At 40.0% G+C, this 17,472-nt stretch overlaps 2 protein-coding genes across 3 annotated transcripts in view; one reads left to right on the plus strand and one right to left on the minus strand.

Moving 5' to 3' along the window:
* The window catches only part of arid5b (AT-rich interaction domain 5B), a 78,090-nt gene extending 71,909 nt beyond the window's left edge, over positions 1 to 6,181 (plus strand). The window contains exon 10 of the mRNA XM_080869270.1: positions 46 to 6,181. Coding sequence (XP_080725396.1) covers positions 46 to 2,046 — 2,001 coding nt within the window. The 3' untranslated portion in view covers positions 2,047 to 6,181. The remainder of the gene's footprint in view (positions 1 to 45) is intronic.
* rtkn2 (rhotekin 2) lies at positions 5,630 to 15,076 on the minus strand. 2 transcript variants are annotated; one of them, XM_080869271.1, is made up of 13 exons: positions 14,911 to 15,076; positions 14,497 to 14,598; positions 12,770 to 12,969; positions 12,370 to 12,428; positions 12,175 to 12,228; positions 11,947 to 12,064; positions 11,517 to 11,717; positions 10,897 to 10,991; positions 10,058 to 10,164; positions 9,834 to 9,965; positions 9,217 to 9,385; positions 8,898 to 9,005; positions 5,630 to 8,581 (listed from the first exon to the last, which is right to left on the minus strand). In XM_080869271.1, exons 1-13 carry the CDS (start codon positions 15,043 to 15,045, stop codon positions 7,875 to 7,877), a joined length of 2,187 nt encoding a protein of 728 aa, XP_080725397.1. In that variant the 5' UTR covers positions 15,046 to 15,076; the 3' UTR covers positions 5,630 to 7,874. The 2 variants fall into 2 exon arrangements, with proteins under 2 accessions (XP_080725397.1, XP_080725398.1); XM_080869272.1 differs by lacking the exon at positions 14,497 to 14,598.
* Positions 15,077 to 17,472: the final 2,396 nt, after the last annotated feature.

Genomic DNA, 17,472 nt, shown 5'->3' on the forward strand with positions numbered 1-17,472 from the left:
TCTTCTTTGAAAAACTGAAATAACTATCATTTTTCCAAATTGCAGGATGATACGGTGAAAGAAGAGGATCATGACCCTCCCTCAGCCATAAAACAGGAGGTACCTCTGCAAGATGAACCAATTGTAATAGAGGAGGAAGAGTTACACCTTACCCTGAAGAAAGAGGAGTCCCTGGCGGTGGAGCAGCCATTTTCATTCTGCCCCAAAGAGCCAGACTGCAGAGGCCCACATGCTGGTCTACCCCTTTGTACTGGTTCTGGTTCCCAGCCCGAATGGAGGCAAATCAGTGAGGCCCTGCAGTCAAAACTCACCTGTGAACAGCAAAATGAAGGTCATTTCATTCCTAAAAACCCTTACCTGTCTCATCGATGGGATATAGACAAACCTGCTGGACATGTAGCCTTGCCTGAGCCCTTCTCCAGGGTCAAAGACCCCATTGAAGGTCATGGTGGGAGAGTGGGGAAGGTGTTGCCGATGTGTAAACAGGCAGACAAACAGTGTATAGACTTAAGCACAGATTCCTTCCCAGAGAAAGAAGACTATGGGGTTATTAAGAAGGAGTCTACCCAGGGCTCCGGACAGACGGCTGCCTACTGCAAAGCAAGCCAGGGGGTCATGTCTCCTTTGGCCAAAAAGAAGCTCCTCTCTCAAGTGTGTGAGTCCAACCCTTTCTCCTTTACACCTCTTTCTCTTCAGCCTCCACCTCCCACAGCTACATCCTCAGTTCCTGTCATATCAGTGTCTGAAGGGGAAAAGGAGAAGAGAAAGAGTGAAGAGGAGGGACTAGGACAAAGGCACGGTATCCCAGAGGTAGCTCCTATATTCAGGCCATCAGTCATCCAGCATGCCCAGAGCAGCAAGCCTCACCAACAAGCCACAGGTGGCCCATCAGAGAGGAGCACTGCTGGGGAGCTTTCAGAGAGTTACAATTGCCGGACAAGCCATCATCCCCAGCCTCAAGTAAGCGCACCATGGCAGCCCTATCTCCCCCGAGCTCAGGATGCCTTGGAAAACTGTGGGGAGAAGCTACTCCAGGGCCCGGCTTCTCAGCCCCGGAATTACGCAAGTGACTGCTACTCTTCCCCTCACCTCCACAATCTGTATAGGCAAACTGAGAACTGTCTGAGTCAAGAGAGGATTCCTGGCTTTGTTAGTGCAGAGCGGCGAGAGCACTACACAAGGGACCGTGAAGGCAGCCAGGGTTTTGTTTGTGGCACCCTGGAGCAAGAGGGCTTGGCCTACAGATCTCACTTCAGTGACAGGACTCAAACACACGGCGAGAGCAGAGAGGCCGAAGATGAGCCAAGAGACTTCACAGTTTCTAAACAACGCTCTCAGAGGGTTTCCTCTTTCTCTAAGCCTCCCTTCTGTAGTCTCTCATATTCCATCATGCACCAGGGTTTGGATTCTCACCCTAAAGCATGCAGAGTTCCTCCTATGACAATCTCCCCCCCCAAGCAGAACCCAGCAGAGGCATCACAGTCATTTCCCAGCCCCAAAGCTTCAGGTGAATCCTCCCTCACCAGCCCCAATCGACCCAGTAAAAGAAGTCTAGCAGAGCCCGAGAGCGAAGATGTCCCTGAAAGGAAAGTTCGTGTGGTTACACCAATCCACCCTGCTGGCACAATCCGACGTAGCGATCCAGAAGAGCTGAAACCAGCTGAGCCGGCCCATGCTGTTCACCTCAACAACCATCTTCCTGAGGGACACCCTACAACCACTTTTCCCCCACCTCATGCCGCACCCCTCTATGCTGGCATATACCCGCCTGGCAGCCTGGTTTCACCAGGGGCCCAGGACGGGCTCCAACAGCATCCGGGTCTCCAGTACCTAAAAAGCCAGTCAGCAGTATCTCCTCTTGTTCCCCCTTTATTCCACTCCATGATGCTCCACAGGCAGCTTCTGGCCTCTAGTCCTAGCCCACACCACTTCTACAGGCACCCTGGTGGGGCAGCACTGTATGGGGACCTGTTGCACCATCTATACCCTCTCTCAACCCTCCCACCACCTCAGCTGTCCTCGGTACACCCCAGCACCAGACTGTGAGAAAGAGGAGACATTTATTTCCCACTCTCTTTCTTCATCCTCAGAAACTGTCTCAGCTTTTCTTTGTCTTTGTTTCTCTATCTCGGGGATTGTGGCTCAGTCAAAACAAAACACTGATTATGTAACTTTGGCTGATAACTGACTGATAAATGCATCAGTCAGGTGGACTGAAAATTCCATTTTCTTTATTTTTTTTTAAATTGTTTATGCCTTTGTTTATATACTTTGCACTGTTCTTTATTTGTATCACCACTCACTGTATCTTTTTTGTTGTTGTCGTCGTATTCTTATTTGCACAATGCTCATGTGTATGTGCTCACAAATCAGTTTGCCGCTCTCAGTAACCATGAGTCAGGTTGTTGCTCTGGATGTGTGAAATGTTGAGGGCAACAGAGAAAAGCCATTTGTTTACTACATCTGAGGGCTAAACTTTGTTGCTTAAGAACACTACAAGTAACATGACAACGTAAATCAAATTCTTTATATAACTAGAGGTGCGTTCACAATTGCAAACCATGTTCAGCAGCTGTTTAGCGCATAATTACTCTTTAGGCAGCCAGTGGTGTTGTATCTGTTTACATGTCTGCACGCTGAGCTCTGTTGCCTGTTTGTGCCACAGTAAATCCACATGGACTCTTTAGAATAGACATTAACACTCACTGTGGTGCTGCATAACACGAATAGTTTAATCATAACAAAACATTTAGAGGTGCTGTGTATGACAGATGTACTGTAGACTCACTTGTTCCTGAGTTCAGGTTTTTTCTTTTATTAATAATCATGTATTTCAGTTCAAATACAAAATAAGCAGTTTTCATGTTCAGTCTGTTGACAAATTACTTTTTTTTGTTAAGCATTGATTAAAAAGTCATTAAATTTTTTTTACTTTCTAAACTAAAAGTGATATGACCCCCTAAACCTTTTGTGATGAGTAGACTGTAGCGGCTTGTTTTTGTCTGCAGGACCAGCATAATGAAGCAGCTGTCTGCTGTGGAATGCTCACCACAAAAAAAAATCAGCATTTCATCTTTTTGTTCTTGACTTGAAAAGCTTTTTTGTTGGTGAACATATTCTTTTCTTCAGTACGCTGAAAAGACTCCCTGTATGATTTGATAGGAATGTTGTCACTTAGGATATTACTGCTTTGCAAATATCTGTGCCTTTCGCAGTGTTGGATTAGAGTTAGCACTACAGTTGTTAAGGTTTATCTTCTGTAGCAGGGTAGGAATGTCAATATTACTGTCACTCTTGTCTGAAACGAAGCGCACAGACACCCATGCAAAAACAGTATGGCACACTTGGCTATCAGACACCAGACTTAATGTGTGAGGCACAGAATGGGATGTTTTTAAAATGTAAACAGTTATGCTGTAAACCTAATGGTTAGTATCTGTGCTTAAATTATAAAGTGCCCCTATTGTGCTCATTTACAGGTTCATAACATATTTGGGGACCTATTTGAGTAAGTTTACACACTTTATTGATGAAAACCTTTTTTCTATACTCTTCCCAACCTCTGAAATGGTCCCCCTACTTATATAAACAGTGATATTGTTAGACAAAGTCGCTGTTATAATTCTAGCAGTTCTAAGCAATGGTTTAATAGCTTGAAAGTTACAGCTATTTTAAATTAGTCTCAGTGGGTTTGTGCTCTTTCTGTTGTCTGACAGCAGAAATAGAAAAATATGTAAATGTGAGCAGCTTTATCGGGAATTTTGCTGTAAAAATACAGTATGTGTAATTGCAGAGTGCAGACAGAAGCAAAGGATGATAATGTTAGCCACACTACCCGTGCTCTGTACCAACAGTAAACACAAGAATTTCCCAATTATTCTATGATATAGCTGTCAAAAATAAAAGTAATTTGGGTTCTGGTTTAGCTCACAAGCGGCCATATTCCACAGTGGCCCTGGGTTCAACTCCGAAGGCAAAAAAGTCCATCCCCCCAAAATACTTAAAAAAACTAACGAATAAAAGATGAATCTACTGGTATTCAGTTCTTTAGGTGTAACTGAGATATGCAGCATTTTAAAGAAGTTGCAGCTGGTTGACTCTGGATTTAATTCATGCCACTGCTCATTATTCTTTGTCTGAGTGTGCACCAAACTAGCTGCTAAGAAGGCAATATGTCACAGTGTTACATTATTATGTAGGCAAGTAAAGCCTGGACTAGCAAGGCAGTTCAGCAGCAGTGTTTTCTGTGTGAGAGAATAATTTTAAATATACAAAAGAAAAGCTATATAACAGATAAATAAATAAGGTGAAACACATAGGGGCACTTTAAGAAGTTTAAATTTTAAACACTTACGCTTTAACTTAAGTAAATCTGTTGACCTAACTTAACTCTGTCAGCCAGTCGATTATACAAGAACCTGCGAGATTTACTGATCCTGACACAGGTCTGGTGTCTGTCACCCGCAGGGCGTGTGTGCTCTATGTGTTTTCAAGCAGTGATGAAAAGGTACCAGACTCCATAAAATATGCCTACCATGCTCCATAGCCTGAGGTGGAAAGACAACACCTGCGCCGGCTTTTACAACCACTATATAATTGCAATCCAGGATAGTCGAAATACACAGTGAACATGTCTGGTGTTTCAAAAGAAGAAAAAAAAATCTGTAAAACGTCTGTAAAGTTTTACCGAATACTTAGATAAAGACATTCATTTCTGATTAAGTACTGTACATTGCTGTGTGTAGGTAAAACTGGCATTAGTGCTGGCTCCTGTACAGAACATTCATACGGGATCAATTCATGGCAACCCCTCCTTCTCGTCTTATTTTGTGTAAATAGCACTGTAGATAGGACTGCGTGGTTGTTATCATATAAACTGTTATAATCTGTATATAGTATAAAAACAGTATAAAAGTTGGTTACACAATCTAGCCGTGTCCTTGTTTGCTCTGTTTCAAGGTCACCGTGATCACGTTAAATTCAAACACTACAATTTAAGAATTAGGATATTGTTTATTTGTTGTCATTTCACTTTTTTTTTCCATGTCGTTTCCATTAATGTGCATCCTGAAAGTGTTTTTGATACAGCAGCCATCTGTTTACCAATCACCCAGCTGGCAGGCAAGACAAAAAAAAATACACATTTTGTATTATATGACCTCCTGTATATTTAATTAAAGTATTTTACTATCTATATGTTTCTTCAGTGGTGTTCTTTAACTGAACTGCAGATAAATAGCAAGGGTTGGATAAACTGGTATTTAATGTCAGTGTGCTAACATCAAAGCAATGCTTTTTTTTCCCTCCCTCAGTAAATGCAGTGTGAATGGGGTTTTATTATTGTAATACCATTATCTGGCTATGAGATTCCATCCGCCTTAATCTTCACAACAGGCTACCTCTGGGCTCAATGCCAGAGAAGCCTCTTCAGTATTTGCTGCAGTAGAGAAATGTGCCAGTGCATGTATCTCTATGGGATGTGTACTAGGTGGCAATAAAAGCTATGCTTTGACTTTTATTGCCACCCCCTGGTAAACCTTTAACATGAAAAATATTCAGTAATACTTCCAAGCTCAGCAAAAATAAAGCAGCCTCACCAGGGTGGAATGTAGGCCGTTTTATTGCAGATCAGCAATCATAAAAAACACGGTGAGCTTCCAAGACAACAGAGTGAGAAGAAAATTGCACCTTTTGAGAAACATTAACTACTATATGTTTTTAACATTGCACTATACGCAAATTACACTGCAGTGGGACATGATTAATGAATAGCTATGTTGCAATACATAAAATTAAGTGCCAGTAAAAGTCTAAATAATGAACATGCTAAACAACAACCATTGAGATCAGAGGACAATACTAATGTAAAAAACTACAAAATATTTTGATCAAAAACAGTAAAACAAACAAACAAAAAAAACAAACAACAACTACAAATTCAAGATGCTGTTTTTATTTATATAAACTGATTATAAATTCATAAAATGAAAGGAAATTTGGCTCCGTTATAAGATGATATCTTTTCATGCAATTAGTTTCATCAGGGCTACACAGTCAGTTGTCCAAAATAACACAGCTTTCAGAGTACCTGCTAGTGGTACTTCTATGCATTTCTCAAGCATACCTAGTGTACCTGAAAATGGCCAAGATGTTGGGGGGGGGGGGGGGGGGGGATGTGCAATGTAATTATTTTGATAATCATGGGGTCTGAGACGTAACCACTGTTCTCATCAGCGAAAAGTGATGGTGTGCTGTTCTAGCCTCAAACCCTCTCTTATGTTTCCAAGTGTATACAGTACAAGATCAAAGTGACTAATGCATCAGTAATACACATCAAACAAAAAGCATTTGACACACTGCTAAAAATCAAGCTGCAGCGCTTTCTGTACTCTTCTCTCCCTTTTTCCCTTTCAAGGCTTAAACTAAACCCGTCTGTAATCCACCTCCTCCTAAATCTACATCTTCCCCTCTAAATTAAACAGTATGGAGGGTGAGATTTAAGAAAACAGGGACTGCAGCTTTCACTATAATGCTTCATCTAGATTGTGAAGGGAGCAAAGTCTAATGTTTTGCACACTGTGTGTAATTATGACGACCATTCTTCAACACAATATCACTAAGTGGCGGAGATATTTAGTGGCTGGCAGTACTGGATATGTTCAAAACACACACACACAAGGGCATTCATTATTTCAGCTACTCAAAAGACTCATTCATTCAATAATGTTCATAGCATATATTGGCTGTAGTGTTAAATTATGTTGGACATACTGTGTAGCCACTGAAAACCAAGGTCACACTATTATTAAGACCTCAGGGAATGTCACATTAGTGCCTGCAATTGCTCTTAAAATTATGTTCCTTAAATTCAGCTATAGTGGTCATAAAGTCATCACAGTAAGTAGAATAAGTCAATAGTTCCAAAAGGAATGACTCGTCCTCAGTCGGCCAATGGATCAATTCCAATTTGGGCGCCTTTTCAAAAGCTCTTTCTTCAATCCATGTTCCAGTGGCAGAGCAAAGAAATAAGCCTTTCCATTTTAGTGCGATTGATGATGGTGGTAGTGGTGTATAAGCCAGCATTCAGCTTTTAATTTCATCTGTGGGTTAGCTGCACATGGAAGGTTTAGAAAGGGAAAGAGGAGCAGGAAATTTATACACATAGTCCTGATATTGCAAACTAAGGTGTAAACTCAAACGTGGTGTCATCACCTACCCACCCTTTATGGCAAACAACCGTTACACATTTTTGGAACTATGCTTATGCGTTTCATTGTTGAGTAAGATTTGTGCAGTCAGTATGAAGCTGGAGCTCGGGCTGAAGACTGTCCAAAGGTAAAAACTACCTACACTCACATCTAAAGCTAAAATATTAACTAACACTCGTTTTGCGCTGGCGTGACTTCTCTGAGCTGTGTCATGCCCATTCCAGTGAGTCACTGCTTCTGACATTACTCTCCTTTTAACCTTATTGTTTTATTTAAAATATTTGATTGAGAGAAATGTGCAGGTAAACACATTTATTACCTATCGAGAAAATTCGTCTTTGCATTTTCAGCTTTATAACCTTCTTAATCTAAACTAAATGTCCTGGCTCAAGCTCCTTCCTGTATATATGAGAGTAGTATTGAATTTTTCCCACCAAACTGTCAGCAAATCACATTTCCCAAATGATGAAGTATTCTATTAAGGACCACACCAACAGTCAAGCCCAAATATCATCACCGATCATGACGAATTATCATCACTCCTCAGTTAGTTCTATAGTGCTATATTTGATTTTAGCAGCGTTACCCAGCTCAGTTGATAAAGTGTGACAGGTATCTGTATTAGTAGTAAGGTTACCTCACTCTAGATCTGATCTAAGGTTGGGGTTACAACGCTTTAAGGTTCATCCTCTCTCTGAAAGACTTCCTCAGTTTGCTCCGTGGTGCGGGAACAGGACCAGGACCATCAGTGGCTCTCACAAAGCCATGATCAGCTGTGGCCTCAGGGGTTTGGGTGTGGTGGTTTTGGTAGTCCAGCTGTTGGAGGGGGGGCTGGTGCTGACCTTGTGGGTGTACATTGAGCACGCCCAGAGGAGCATTTTTTCGACTTGAGGCGGTGGCTCCTCCAGCATTATTCCGCTGGAGCTGCTGGATGATGGCAGAAAACTTGGCATCCAAAGATGGTCTGCCTGTTTTGGACCTTGTGATTGGACGTGAAGTGCTAGAATTCTCTTTCTCCTGGTATGAGGGAGGAGGGTGCTGATGAAGAGAGGCAGGGAGAGGAGGTCTGGCTGGGCAGGTGGGAGCAACATAAGGCTCTCTGTCAGGGGGAGGAGGTGGAGCGCGTCGCTTCTTGCTGCTGTTGGTAGTACAGCTGCTGTTGCTGGGATTGGGGCTCGAACAAGGGGTGGAGGTTTTGCTCTGGGACAGAATACCCTTCTGCACTACCACTGAATGGGAACCATCAAACAGACTGGACCAGTTAGGTGCCTCTTTCTCCTCTTCATGGCCAATAAGGAAGTGCCCATCTGTCTCCTCAATTTTATTGTGGATAATATCAGTGATGCTCTCAAACTTGCCTGGTGAATTTATACCTATAAGGGAAATAAATAAACACCAAAATCAAGTGTTTTCCCTGATGTACTATTAAAATATAATAAAGCATCACAAAGGCTCAGATTGCAGCATTATATTTTGCTTGAAAAAGCATCTTATTAACATGCATCACCACTGAAAATTAATGTATTATGTGTATTCTTTTTCAGTGAGTGTCTTATTTGCTGTGAGCACTCGCATTACACCTTCTTAAAATGAATATGTGTAAATATAAATCCACATCATCAAACAGTCGGCAAAATATTAACCTCCGTCTAACTCGCTTCAGTGACTCTTTCCAATTAATCTACTCACTCAGGTCGTTGTAAACAGAGTCTGCTTGCTTAGAGAGAAAAAGTGATGGTTTCCGTGGAGACGCGACTTCGATCTTCATTAGCTGGTCACAGCAGTGCATCCACTGGCCTGGTCATAAACAAGGATAGGCATGAGATGATAAGACCTATACCATCTGTTCTTAAAATTTAGCTAAGTGTATGTGCAACCACTTTTCCTGCGCAGACTAGCCCACACACCCCAGTTTCTCTTTTATAATGGCAAACACACACGAAACCCTTTACATAAACACGTGTTTTCATATACAAATGCTTGTGGTGCATGGTCACATAACACTCACTCTGATCATAATGGTGCTGGTGGAGGGCTTCCACCCAGTCCTCCAGCGCTTCCCTGGTGTCTGTGGTGAAGACGATGGACTGTGATCCCTCTGGTGAAGGGTTAATGATGGACAGACTCCTAGATTTGTGGCCTGCTGATTCCTTCTCCAACACTCGGATCCGGGTGTCCTGCACAAAAAAAGCAAAAGTAACCTATTACAAGCTGAAAATCACTAACAGAATACAAATCACACCTCTGTGCGAGTTAGTGCATTAAAAATTACATCGCTGATATTGCAGAAGAAAATTAATTCCACAGCAAAATGCCAAAGCTCCAAGCCGTATCGCAGTGAGTAATTTGGTATCTTGTATTTTGGTTACTCTGCAAATGTTAGGGAAAAGGTGAACTGAGATTTAAATCAATAACAATGAATCTGATGTTTAACTTCTCTTTCCAGACAGCACAATTGAAACAGATAATGAAGTTTAACAGGGGTAACCACAAAGCCTCATCTTATGCAGAGTTTTAGAAAAGTTTGTTCTTCCAGTCTTGTGTTATAAAATGATGCAACAGAACAAGAAATTGCTAACATTAATGTTTATCAAGTAATTCAACATTTTTCTTAGTGTCTCTTACCTTATTAATGGGTACTTTGAGAATGGGTTGTATTTTAGCATCAATTTCTTCTGGAGTGAAGAAACAAGACAAAAAGCCGGCACTCAGCACGCAGTAAAGACTGCAGCAGCGGCTCATGCCTTCCACACTTTGCTGTAAATCAGCAAAATACAAATAAATACTAAGACACTAGAGAATCAATGATGGAGCTTATTGCTATCATTACAAAATAACAGTGAACACACCTTCTGGCTCAGGTAACCGGCCATCATGGTCTGTGTCATACAGGCAGGCTGAGCCACTAACCGGCAGCAGAGGTTACCATAAAGTGGAAGCCAAGAAGACCACTCAGCTGTAAGGACGATGAAAAGCAACCAGAAAACTGTAATAAGTTACCTTGTACTATATGGAAAAAATAAAGTTAATTTAAAAATAATTCAGTTCTAAAAAGGACATATATGTTATTACAACTCATACATTCTCCTGTAACAAAAGCCCCAGTGTTTCCCCTCAGCCTCCTAGCAGATGCAACTACAGTATTATTTTGAAACTCCTCGGTGACAACATTCTCGATTTATTGTGCTCATAAGCGCTTCAGAAAACTTAGCCTCTGACCTCAACCTTGAGGTCAAACTCTTACATCGCCTCGTTCTCATATTATTGCACTCACAAACTTGGGCGTCCATGCCCTATCAGCCTTTTATAAATGAAGGGTAAAAACCCCATAATGTAAACTGTGCAAACTTGTACCAAAAGCTTGAGGTAAAATTCCTAAAATATATACAGAGAATCCCAGTGATTAGATGATCCCCTATGAGCAAGCACATGTCACATAGTGAGGAGGAAGAACTTCTTTTTAACAGGAAGACAACCAGGATCAAGGTGGGGCAGCAATGCAGGAGGGGCAGAAACCTGCCCAAGCCCTAACTTTCCATTTCATCACTCTTCATTTTGTTTAAATGGAGGTTTAGATTTAAGTGATGTTAAAAAATATCTATCATTACTATTCCAAAATGAAATCAGGAGTTAAAAAGCATAAGCATTTCATATCCCCAGATATAAAATGGTGTGTTTTGCTTCTTACCATCTTGGAGGACAATAAGGGAGTGAGACTGAAAGCTGCCTTCAGCCTCGGGCAGACACAGCGCTGTGTAGGCCAACAGGCTGTATTTGGCTCCACTGTTACAAGTACAAGACACATATGAACATTTTAGCAGTCTTCAAGTAGAGCACGCTGACTTTTCAGGAGAAATATTGCCAAGTTTAAATTTAGCAATAACAGTAAAGATAATGAAGACAATTCAACTTCTAAAATGTACACATAACCTATATTTTGTAAATTATATCCCAGTGAACAGGTGATACTTGAGATACTTTGAGCTGAGAAGTCCAAATTAATATTCTATTTTTTTTTTTTTTGTTGTTGAAAAAACAAAAAACAAAAAACAAAAAAAAAACAAATTAATATTCTAAATGGTTTAAACTATGCTTTTCCGCTCATTTTAATAAAATTCTTATTTTTATTATGACAAAAAAATAAATCATGATTACCTAAAAGCTAAACACGGGAACAGGGTTTGTTTTCAAAACCCTAACAAGCTCTGGCCCAACAGTCCTGCTTCCACTAACCAGTCATTGTAGAGTTATTGTAAAAAATCTTGAGCCAAGAGCCTATAAAGTATTTAATGACAGCACAATACATACGACGGTATTGGGTTGTGCTGTAGGAAGGTGTCAGGGTCTGGAGTGTCCAGCAGAGAGCAGAGCTTCCTCCCAGAGCTTTTTCCAAAGGAGTTGCGGAGCTTCTTAGCCAGTTTCTTTGGCGTGTTTACCAGTGTGAGCTCCTCCTCTAGGGCGCAGCTCCACAACTCCACCTTCAGCTCAAACTGAGGAACTGCTTCTTTACTAAGGGTGGGGATTTTAATAAGAACATAACCATTAAAACATATTAACAAACCAGGGCTGAAGTGACACAATATACATTATACATATACTAGATCAAAATTTCATTAAATACTTTTAAAATTTCCCTTATATATAAATCTATAAAATAGACATACATCCACCTAAAGGGTGGAGTGCAGCAGTTCAGAGAGTACTACTTTGCATATTACATAAGCACAAAAACACTTACAAGATGGTAATTCCCTCAAAGCAGATGTCAGTGACTGATCTATCCACCACCACCATTTCAGTGTCAAACACTTCTGAGCCAATCTGCATCAGACAGAACACAGCCACCCTGCGAGAACCTAACAAATGTCATGGATGTACAGTATGCATTAGTACAGCCAGTATGTACAAAAATTACAGGAGGCAAAGCTGAACATGAGGCATGAAAGATAACAAAGAGCAAACTTACTCCCTCTGTTGTTAAAGTGGTCTGAGTCCCTCCACATCAAAGGTATGCGCAGCCCTACGTTTGCAGAAAGTTAATTAAAAAGAAAGGCTCTTAAAAATTAACTCAGGGAGCAAAATGTTGCAACTAAATGTAATCGTTGCATAGTTTTAGATGTGCGGTGCTGATTTATTCTGAATAAAAGATGAGCAATCTTACCTGACAAAGCAATTGTTCCATTACAGGGCAAACGGTCACCTGAAATTAGATCTGAAGGTCTGGAATAAAATTTGGAATTTACCATTACAATAGATCAAAATGTGTGTAATGTATTTAATTTAACAAAACAAATAAACTGTATGTACATTTACAAAAAAGGATGGAATCGCTGCATGATTAAGATTTTAGACACATCTAACAAGACTTCCTGGATTTTGTTATTTTAAAAATACATTTTAAAAACCTCTGTCCAAAACCCGCTCAGTTCTTTCATTAGTGACAGGACAATTGTTTCACCCTCCCCATCAAAGTTAACATATATCAATTGGATACACACACACACACACACACACAACAGTGATGTGGACTCAAACTGAGCCATAAGCATCAATCTCCCCACCTGCCGATTCCCCCCATCATGTCCTCTTCCTCTTTTTTCTTCTGCAGCTGAGAGAGATATGCCTTTATCCGGGCATTGCTGGTAAACATGTTCTTGGAAGCATTTAGTACCTGTTCTCTCTTACTGCAAGCGAGCAGCAGCTTGTAGGCTCCCTCTCGCATTCGCATCTCAAAGTCAAGTTTCTCCTGTATGTTAGTTGTCTTTGTGGACAAACAGACAAGAATGAACAAGTGTCAAAAAAAGAACAGACTGCCAACTTTTCTATGACGTTTTCTATTGTGTTAGTGCATCAGACAACAAAAGCTTGGACATGAGCGGCATCACAGCAAAGGTTTTCATTAGTTATGCAAACTTTTTTCATAGGAAATTGCTTTTTAGATTACCAGAATTTTCTTTCAGTCTTTTAGTCCACTTCACATTGTGTAGCTTATAAAGCACTCATTGGTTTACCCCCTCTGACTTCCTCAGAGTTTATAGCCCAATTAGACCTTTCAGGTCATCAGGTGCAGATCTTTTAACTGTTCCCAGAATTGGACAGAAGCATGCTGAGGGTGCTTTCAGTTACTGTGGTGATGTTTTTGGAACAAGCAGCCTGCTGACCTGAGGACAATTGGAACTTGGTCTACATTCAAAAACAAACTTAAAACCTTTATTCTCATAGGCTTAAACTTAACAGCTCTTTGTGCGCGCACAACTGTTTGTGTATATGATAACTTGTATTTTGTTTCGTTGAAAAGTTTTATTTTATTGTTTTTATCGCCTTAAGACACAGCAGACCTACATTTTTTTCCATGTTTTTACCTTATATGGTATTTTTAAAGAAAAGCAGTTGTTAAACAAAATCCAAGGTCACTCTGGCACCAACAGAACTAACATTTTCTGGGTTTAATACAAAAGACAGATCTTAAACAGCATGGCGGTTGGGAAATCTTCTTGCCCAAGGGTGTCCAAACACATCTGATCACAAGTGGGCCATACCAGTCAATATTTCATGGTATTTTCTAGTTATTTTTTATTTTTAATTACTGAATTTTTTGTTATTCTTTAATGCTACGTCCAGATGAACAGACTCAACCTTTTGGGTGTTATTCTTTTAGTTTACTTTCAGTTTTATTTTTTCAGTTTAGTGTTTATTGTTTATTTAGTTTTAGTCTTTTTATTTATTGTTTTAATGAGAGCATATGTCAGATGAAAGATTTAGGAAAAATCTGCTCATGTATTGCAATAAAAACTGATTCGGACCTCAAATAATAAACTTTTCATACATTTACATTCCTTTGTAGGAATGCTGGAATCTCAATATTAAGCATTTTTTGTGAAAAACTGATTTCCCTACAAGTTTTGGACCCTTTGGTGGACTTGCAATCATTTGACACATTAGCCCCACTAGTTAAGATGATACACTGGTGATGTTTCAAATTACTTGATAAGCTTGAAATCACAAACTCAAGACCAACCTTTCGGTGACGTAATGATGCATGCATGAAGGGGTTAGATGGTAATGCCAGCTGAATGAGATTAATAAGTTGTCTCGGGTAGCAGTTGTAATGGCAAAGATGGAGTTTGGAAATGTACGATTGGCATTTCGAAAAGCACAAAACAAGTGAAAACTGGCAGGCATGCAGCAGACATATTCTAACTAAATGAAGTTTGATGATGTCTGTTATAATCACATCTAATATAACACAAACATCATCATTCTCCATATCACAATCAACAATATGCACCTGTAGCTTCTTAGAAATCTGTCGTATGTACAACAAATTCATATCCTCTACTATCTGGAGAGTGTCTTTCAGAAGACTAGGGCACGGCTGCATGCTCTTTGCCTGCAGGGAGATTAGTTGGAGCAGTATTAGAAGGAAGCAAACATACAACGATGATGCAGCGTACACGGATATGGTTTCAGGGAAGTGAATATTGACAAAAGGGGCACTGCCCCGAACTAGCTTTGCCCTGGAGGGTTGAAATCCAGCTTGAGAAGGGCGTTAGCAAGTCAAGTCGCAGCACATGAAACTATGTTATTAAAGCCATGTGAATTAAAAAGATCAGCATTCCCGTGTTTGACGTGCACTTTACACCCACTCGGACCACTCCATTGGGTAAATCATACGAAACAATCACTGTCGTACCGCCCATACCTCTGTTTGTAGGAATAAAGTACTCTGTCGTATTTTCTTTCGTTTAATCTCCATATCCACCGCGGAGCCGGCCAAAAACAATGACCTGGAGCCCCCATTTTTCTTGGAAGTTTGAACGTCCCGCGGATCGTCCATGTTGCATGTCCATTCGCTAACAACAGCTGCGTATTACTGCTCCTGCTTCAAACGGCCGGGGGCGGCTCGATTTATGTTATCGTACCCCCCGTAAACGAAATCTCCCGTCGTGTTAACATAAAGTACACCCATTAAAAAGCTTAAAAGTGTGTTGTTCTCTCAGCACATTTAATATCATATCAAATAAATAAGAATTAGAGTATAAAATGTAACCAATACATAAAGCTACGACTTAATAAAATGTTGTAGTCACCATCAAACCTTAAAATTAAAACAAAATTAAACTCTAACTTGCAAATGTCCTATGCAATCGAAATCATTAAATAACAACCATTAAATAAAGAAAAAAGAATATTTTAACAATAATACATAAAAGGGTACAGTTCAAAAATAAACATGAAAAAACGTTCCGCTTTTCCCGGCGGCACTGCCATACATAAAAACGAGTGCCTTTACGCCAACAGGGAGGGGGCGTCATTGCGTCAGTGTGTCAGACAAAACAGGGCTGAACCGTTTTCGAGTTTGAATTTTTAGACGGTATAAAATCATAGACGGTATCAGATAACATACATTTTATTACATATATTATTATTTTATTTTATTTTAAATTCATCAGAAAATGTATTTTAAATATTATAATATAATACATACAAACGTGCAATTAACTAAGAGGCTGTGATGCTAATTTAAAAGTATAATTTTCACGTTTATGCAATGAGCATTTCCATTTTGAGCTCACATTTTTGAAGCAGAACAAATATGAATCTTTTATATGTTACTGCCATTTAATCGATCTCCTTAATTTATATTTTTTAAAAGCGGTGGATGTTTTTCTTGTAGTGCTACATCCCTAATTAGTTTGATAATCTCTAGTAGTTTGGTTCCCGGTTATCATGCAGCAGGTACAGCCTTCATTATCAGCATGACCTCTGCACAGTCCATGTAGTGGTACTGTAACAAAAGACCCCGGAACGTAACCAGTGCGAGTCCAGGAAACCCGCCCACCCGGTTCTGGCTGACATCGCTTCTGGTTGAGTTGGAAGCATCCACGGTTGCAGTTGTGGACGCAGGCGCTCCTGGAGATGAACTCCGTCAAGCTGGGCAGAGAAATTCCACTAAAACAGGAAATTACATCCGCTTTTAAAAATAAAACACAGGATTTTGAATTTCAGACGAGGTTCACATGCAGTGTAATCCTCTGAGTCACTCAGTACACAGTCAGCTACTTTACCATCTGGAGAGCATTGTTAGTCTGAGCGACTGTCCTACAATAATCCATATGTGTGTGTATTCATAGGCTGTAACGTTTTATTTCACACTGTAGTACTTGAATCACGAACTAGTCTGCAACTGCACCAGCAGCTGACCTATCTATAAGTGGAAAACGTGTTAACATACAGGCATGTGCCTGAAATGCATTCATTCCTAACAGGATGCAAGAGCTTGGAATTTTATTGGGAAAGTGCTATAGTGGTTTATGGCTTTAAAATGACTCGTCATGTCTTTCTTACTTATATTTTTAATAATTTAATCTATGATATCAGTCTTTATCTCTATAATGCTTTTAGTAGCATTGAATCTAGAGTACAGTAATTCCATAAATATGGTATTACTGTAAATACAAGTTTCTTTTTTTTTCTTTTTCTTTTTTTTTACTTTCCCCACATAATAAATTATTCAAAATACACACAGGTTATTACATGCATATTTTGCCGAAGAATGGTTTCACATATCCCAAAATATAAAAGGATCGATAGGTACACAATGCACACAATATGGCTTTATAAGTTAGAACAACATATTGAACTTTTTAGTTGAAACTCATGAGAGAAGGACTTTGGTTGAACCTCTGGTGTAACTCAGGTGATCGTGAGATTATAGTTGTGCGCGTGGTTCTGAATATTAAGTTTATTTCAGTATCAAATACACAAATAAATAAATAAGTAATTTAAAAGCTTTCTGGGGAACTTAAACTGCACACCTTGCAGTCGGAGGGCAACTTTCTACTCATTTTTTCATATGTGTTGTCGCAGGCTGCTTTGAGAGCTCAATGAGAAAGACCTGTCAAGCACAGATAATACCATTGTTGAATTCAATGTGAAGTTGTAACACAGCACCATGGGCCATCTCTATGTTTTACACTTGCAGGTTAAGGTGCCAACCATCTTGTCCATAGTATCTATACCTCCTTTGGTCTAGTTATAAAATGTGATTAATTAGTGTTTTTTCCCTTTTCTGGTATTTTCATCCCCCATTTTGTTGTGATACATCATGCTCAGGAGTACAACAGCCATTTCTTTCTGCTGACATAGCTGACTATGGTAAAGCTGCCACTGAATGCAAACTGTGTGCTGTAAGCCTCCCTGGACTCAGAAGCCTTCATCAGATAAAGGATGTATGTAGAGTCCCCACAAAAGTGTCTCCAGG

The sequence above is a fragment of the Rhamphochromis sp. 'chilingali' genome (genome assembly GCF_963969265.1).
Source record: "Rhamphochromis sp. 'chilingali' genome assembly, chromosome: 20".
NCBI lineage: Eukaryota > Metazoa > Chordata > Actinopteri > Cichliformes > Cichlidae > Rhamphochromis > Rhamphochromis sp. 'chilingali'.

Coding starts and splice junctions, on each gene's coding strand:
- rtkn2 (XM_080869271.1), bottom strand. CDS start 15,045: ATGGACGATCCGCGGGACGTTCAAACTTCCAAGAAAAATGGGGGCTCC. Junction 10,165..10,896: donor CCTTATTGTCCTCCAAGATG/GTAAGAAGCAAA, acceptor TCGTCCTTACAG/CTGAGTGGTCTTCTTGGCTT. Junction 9,966..10,057: donor CCGGTTACCTGAGCCAGAAG/GTGTGTTCACTG, acceptor GCTGATTTACAG/CAAAGTGTGGAAGGCATGAG.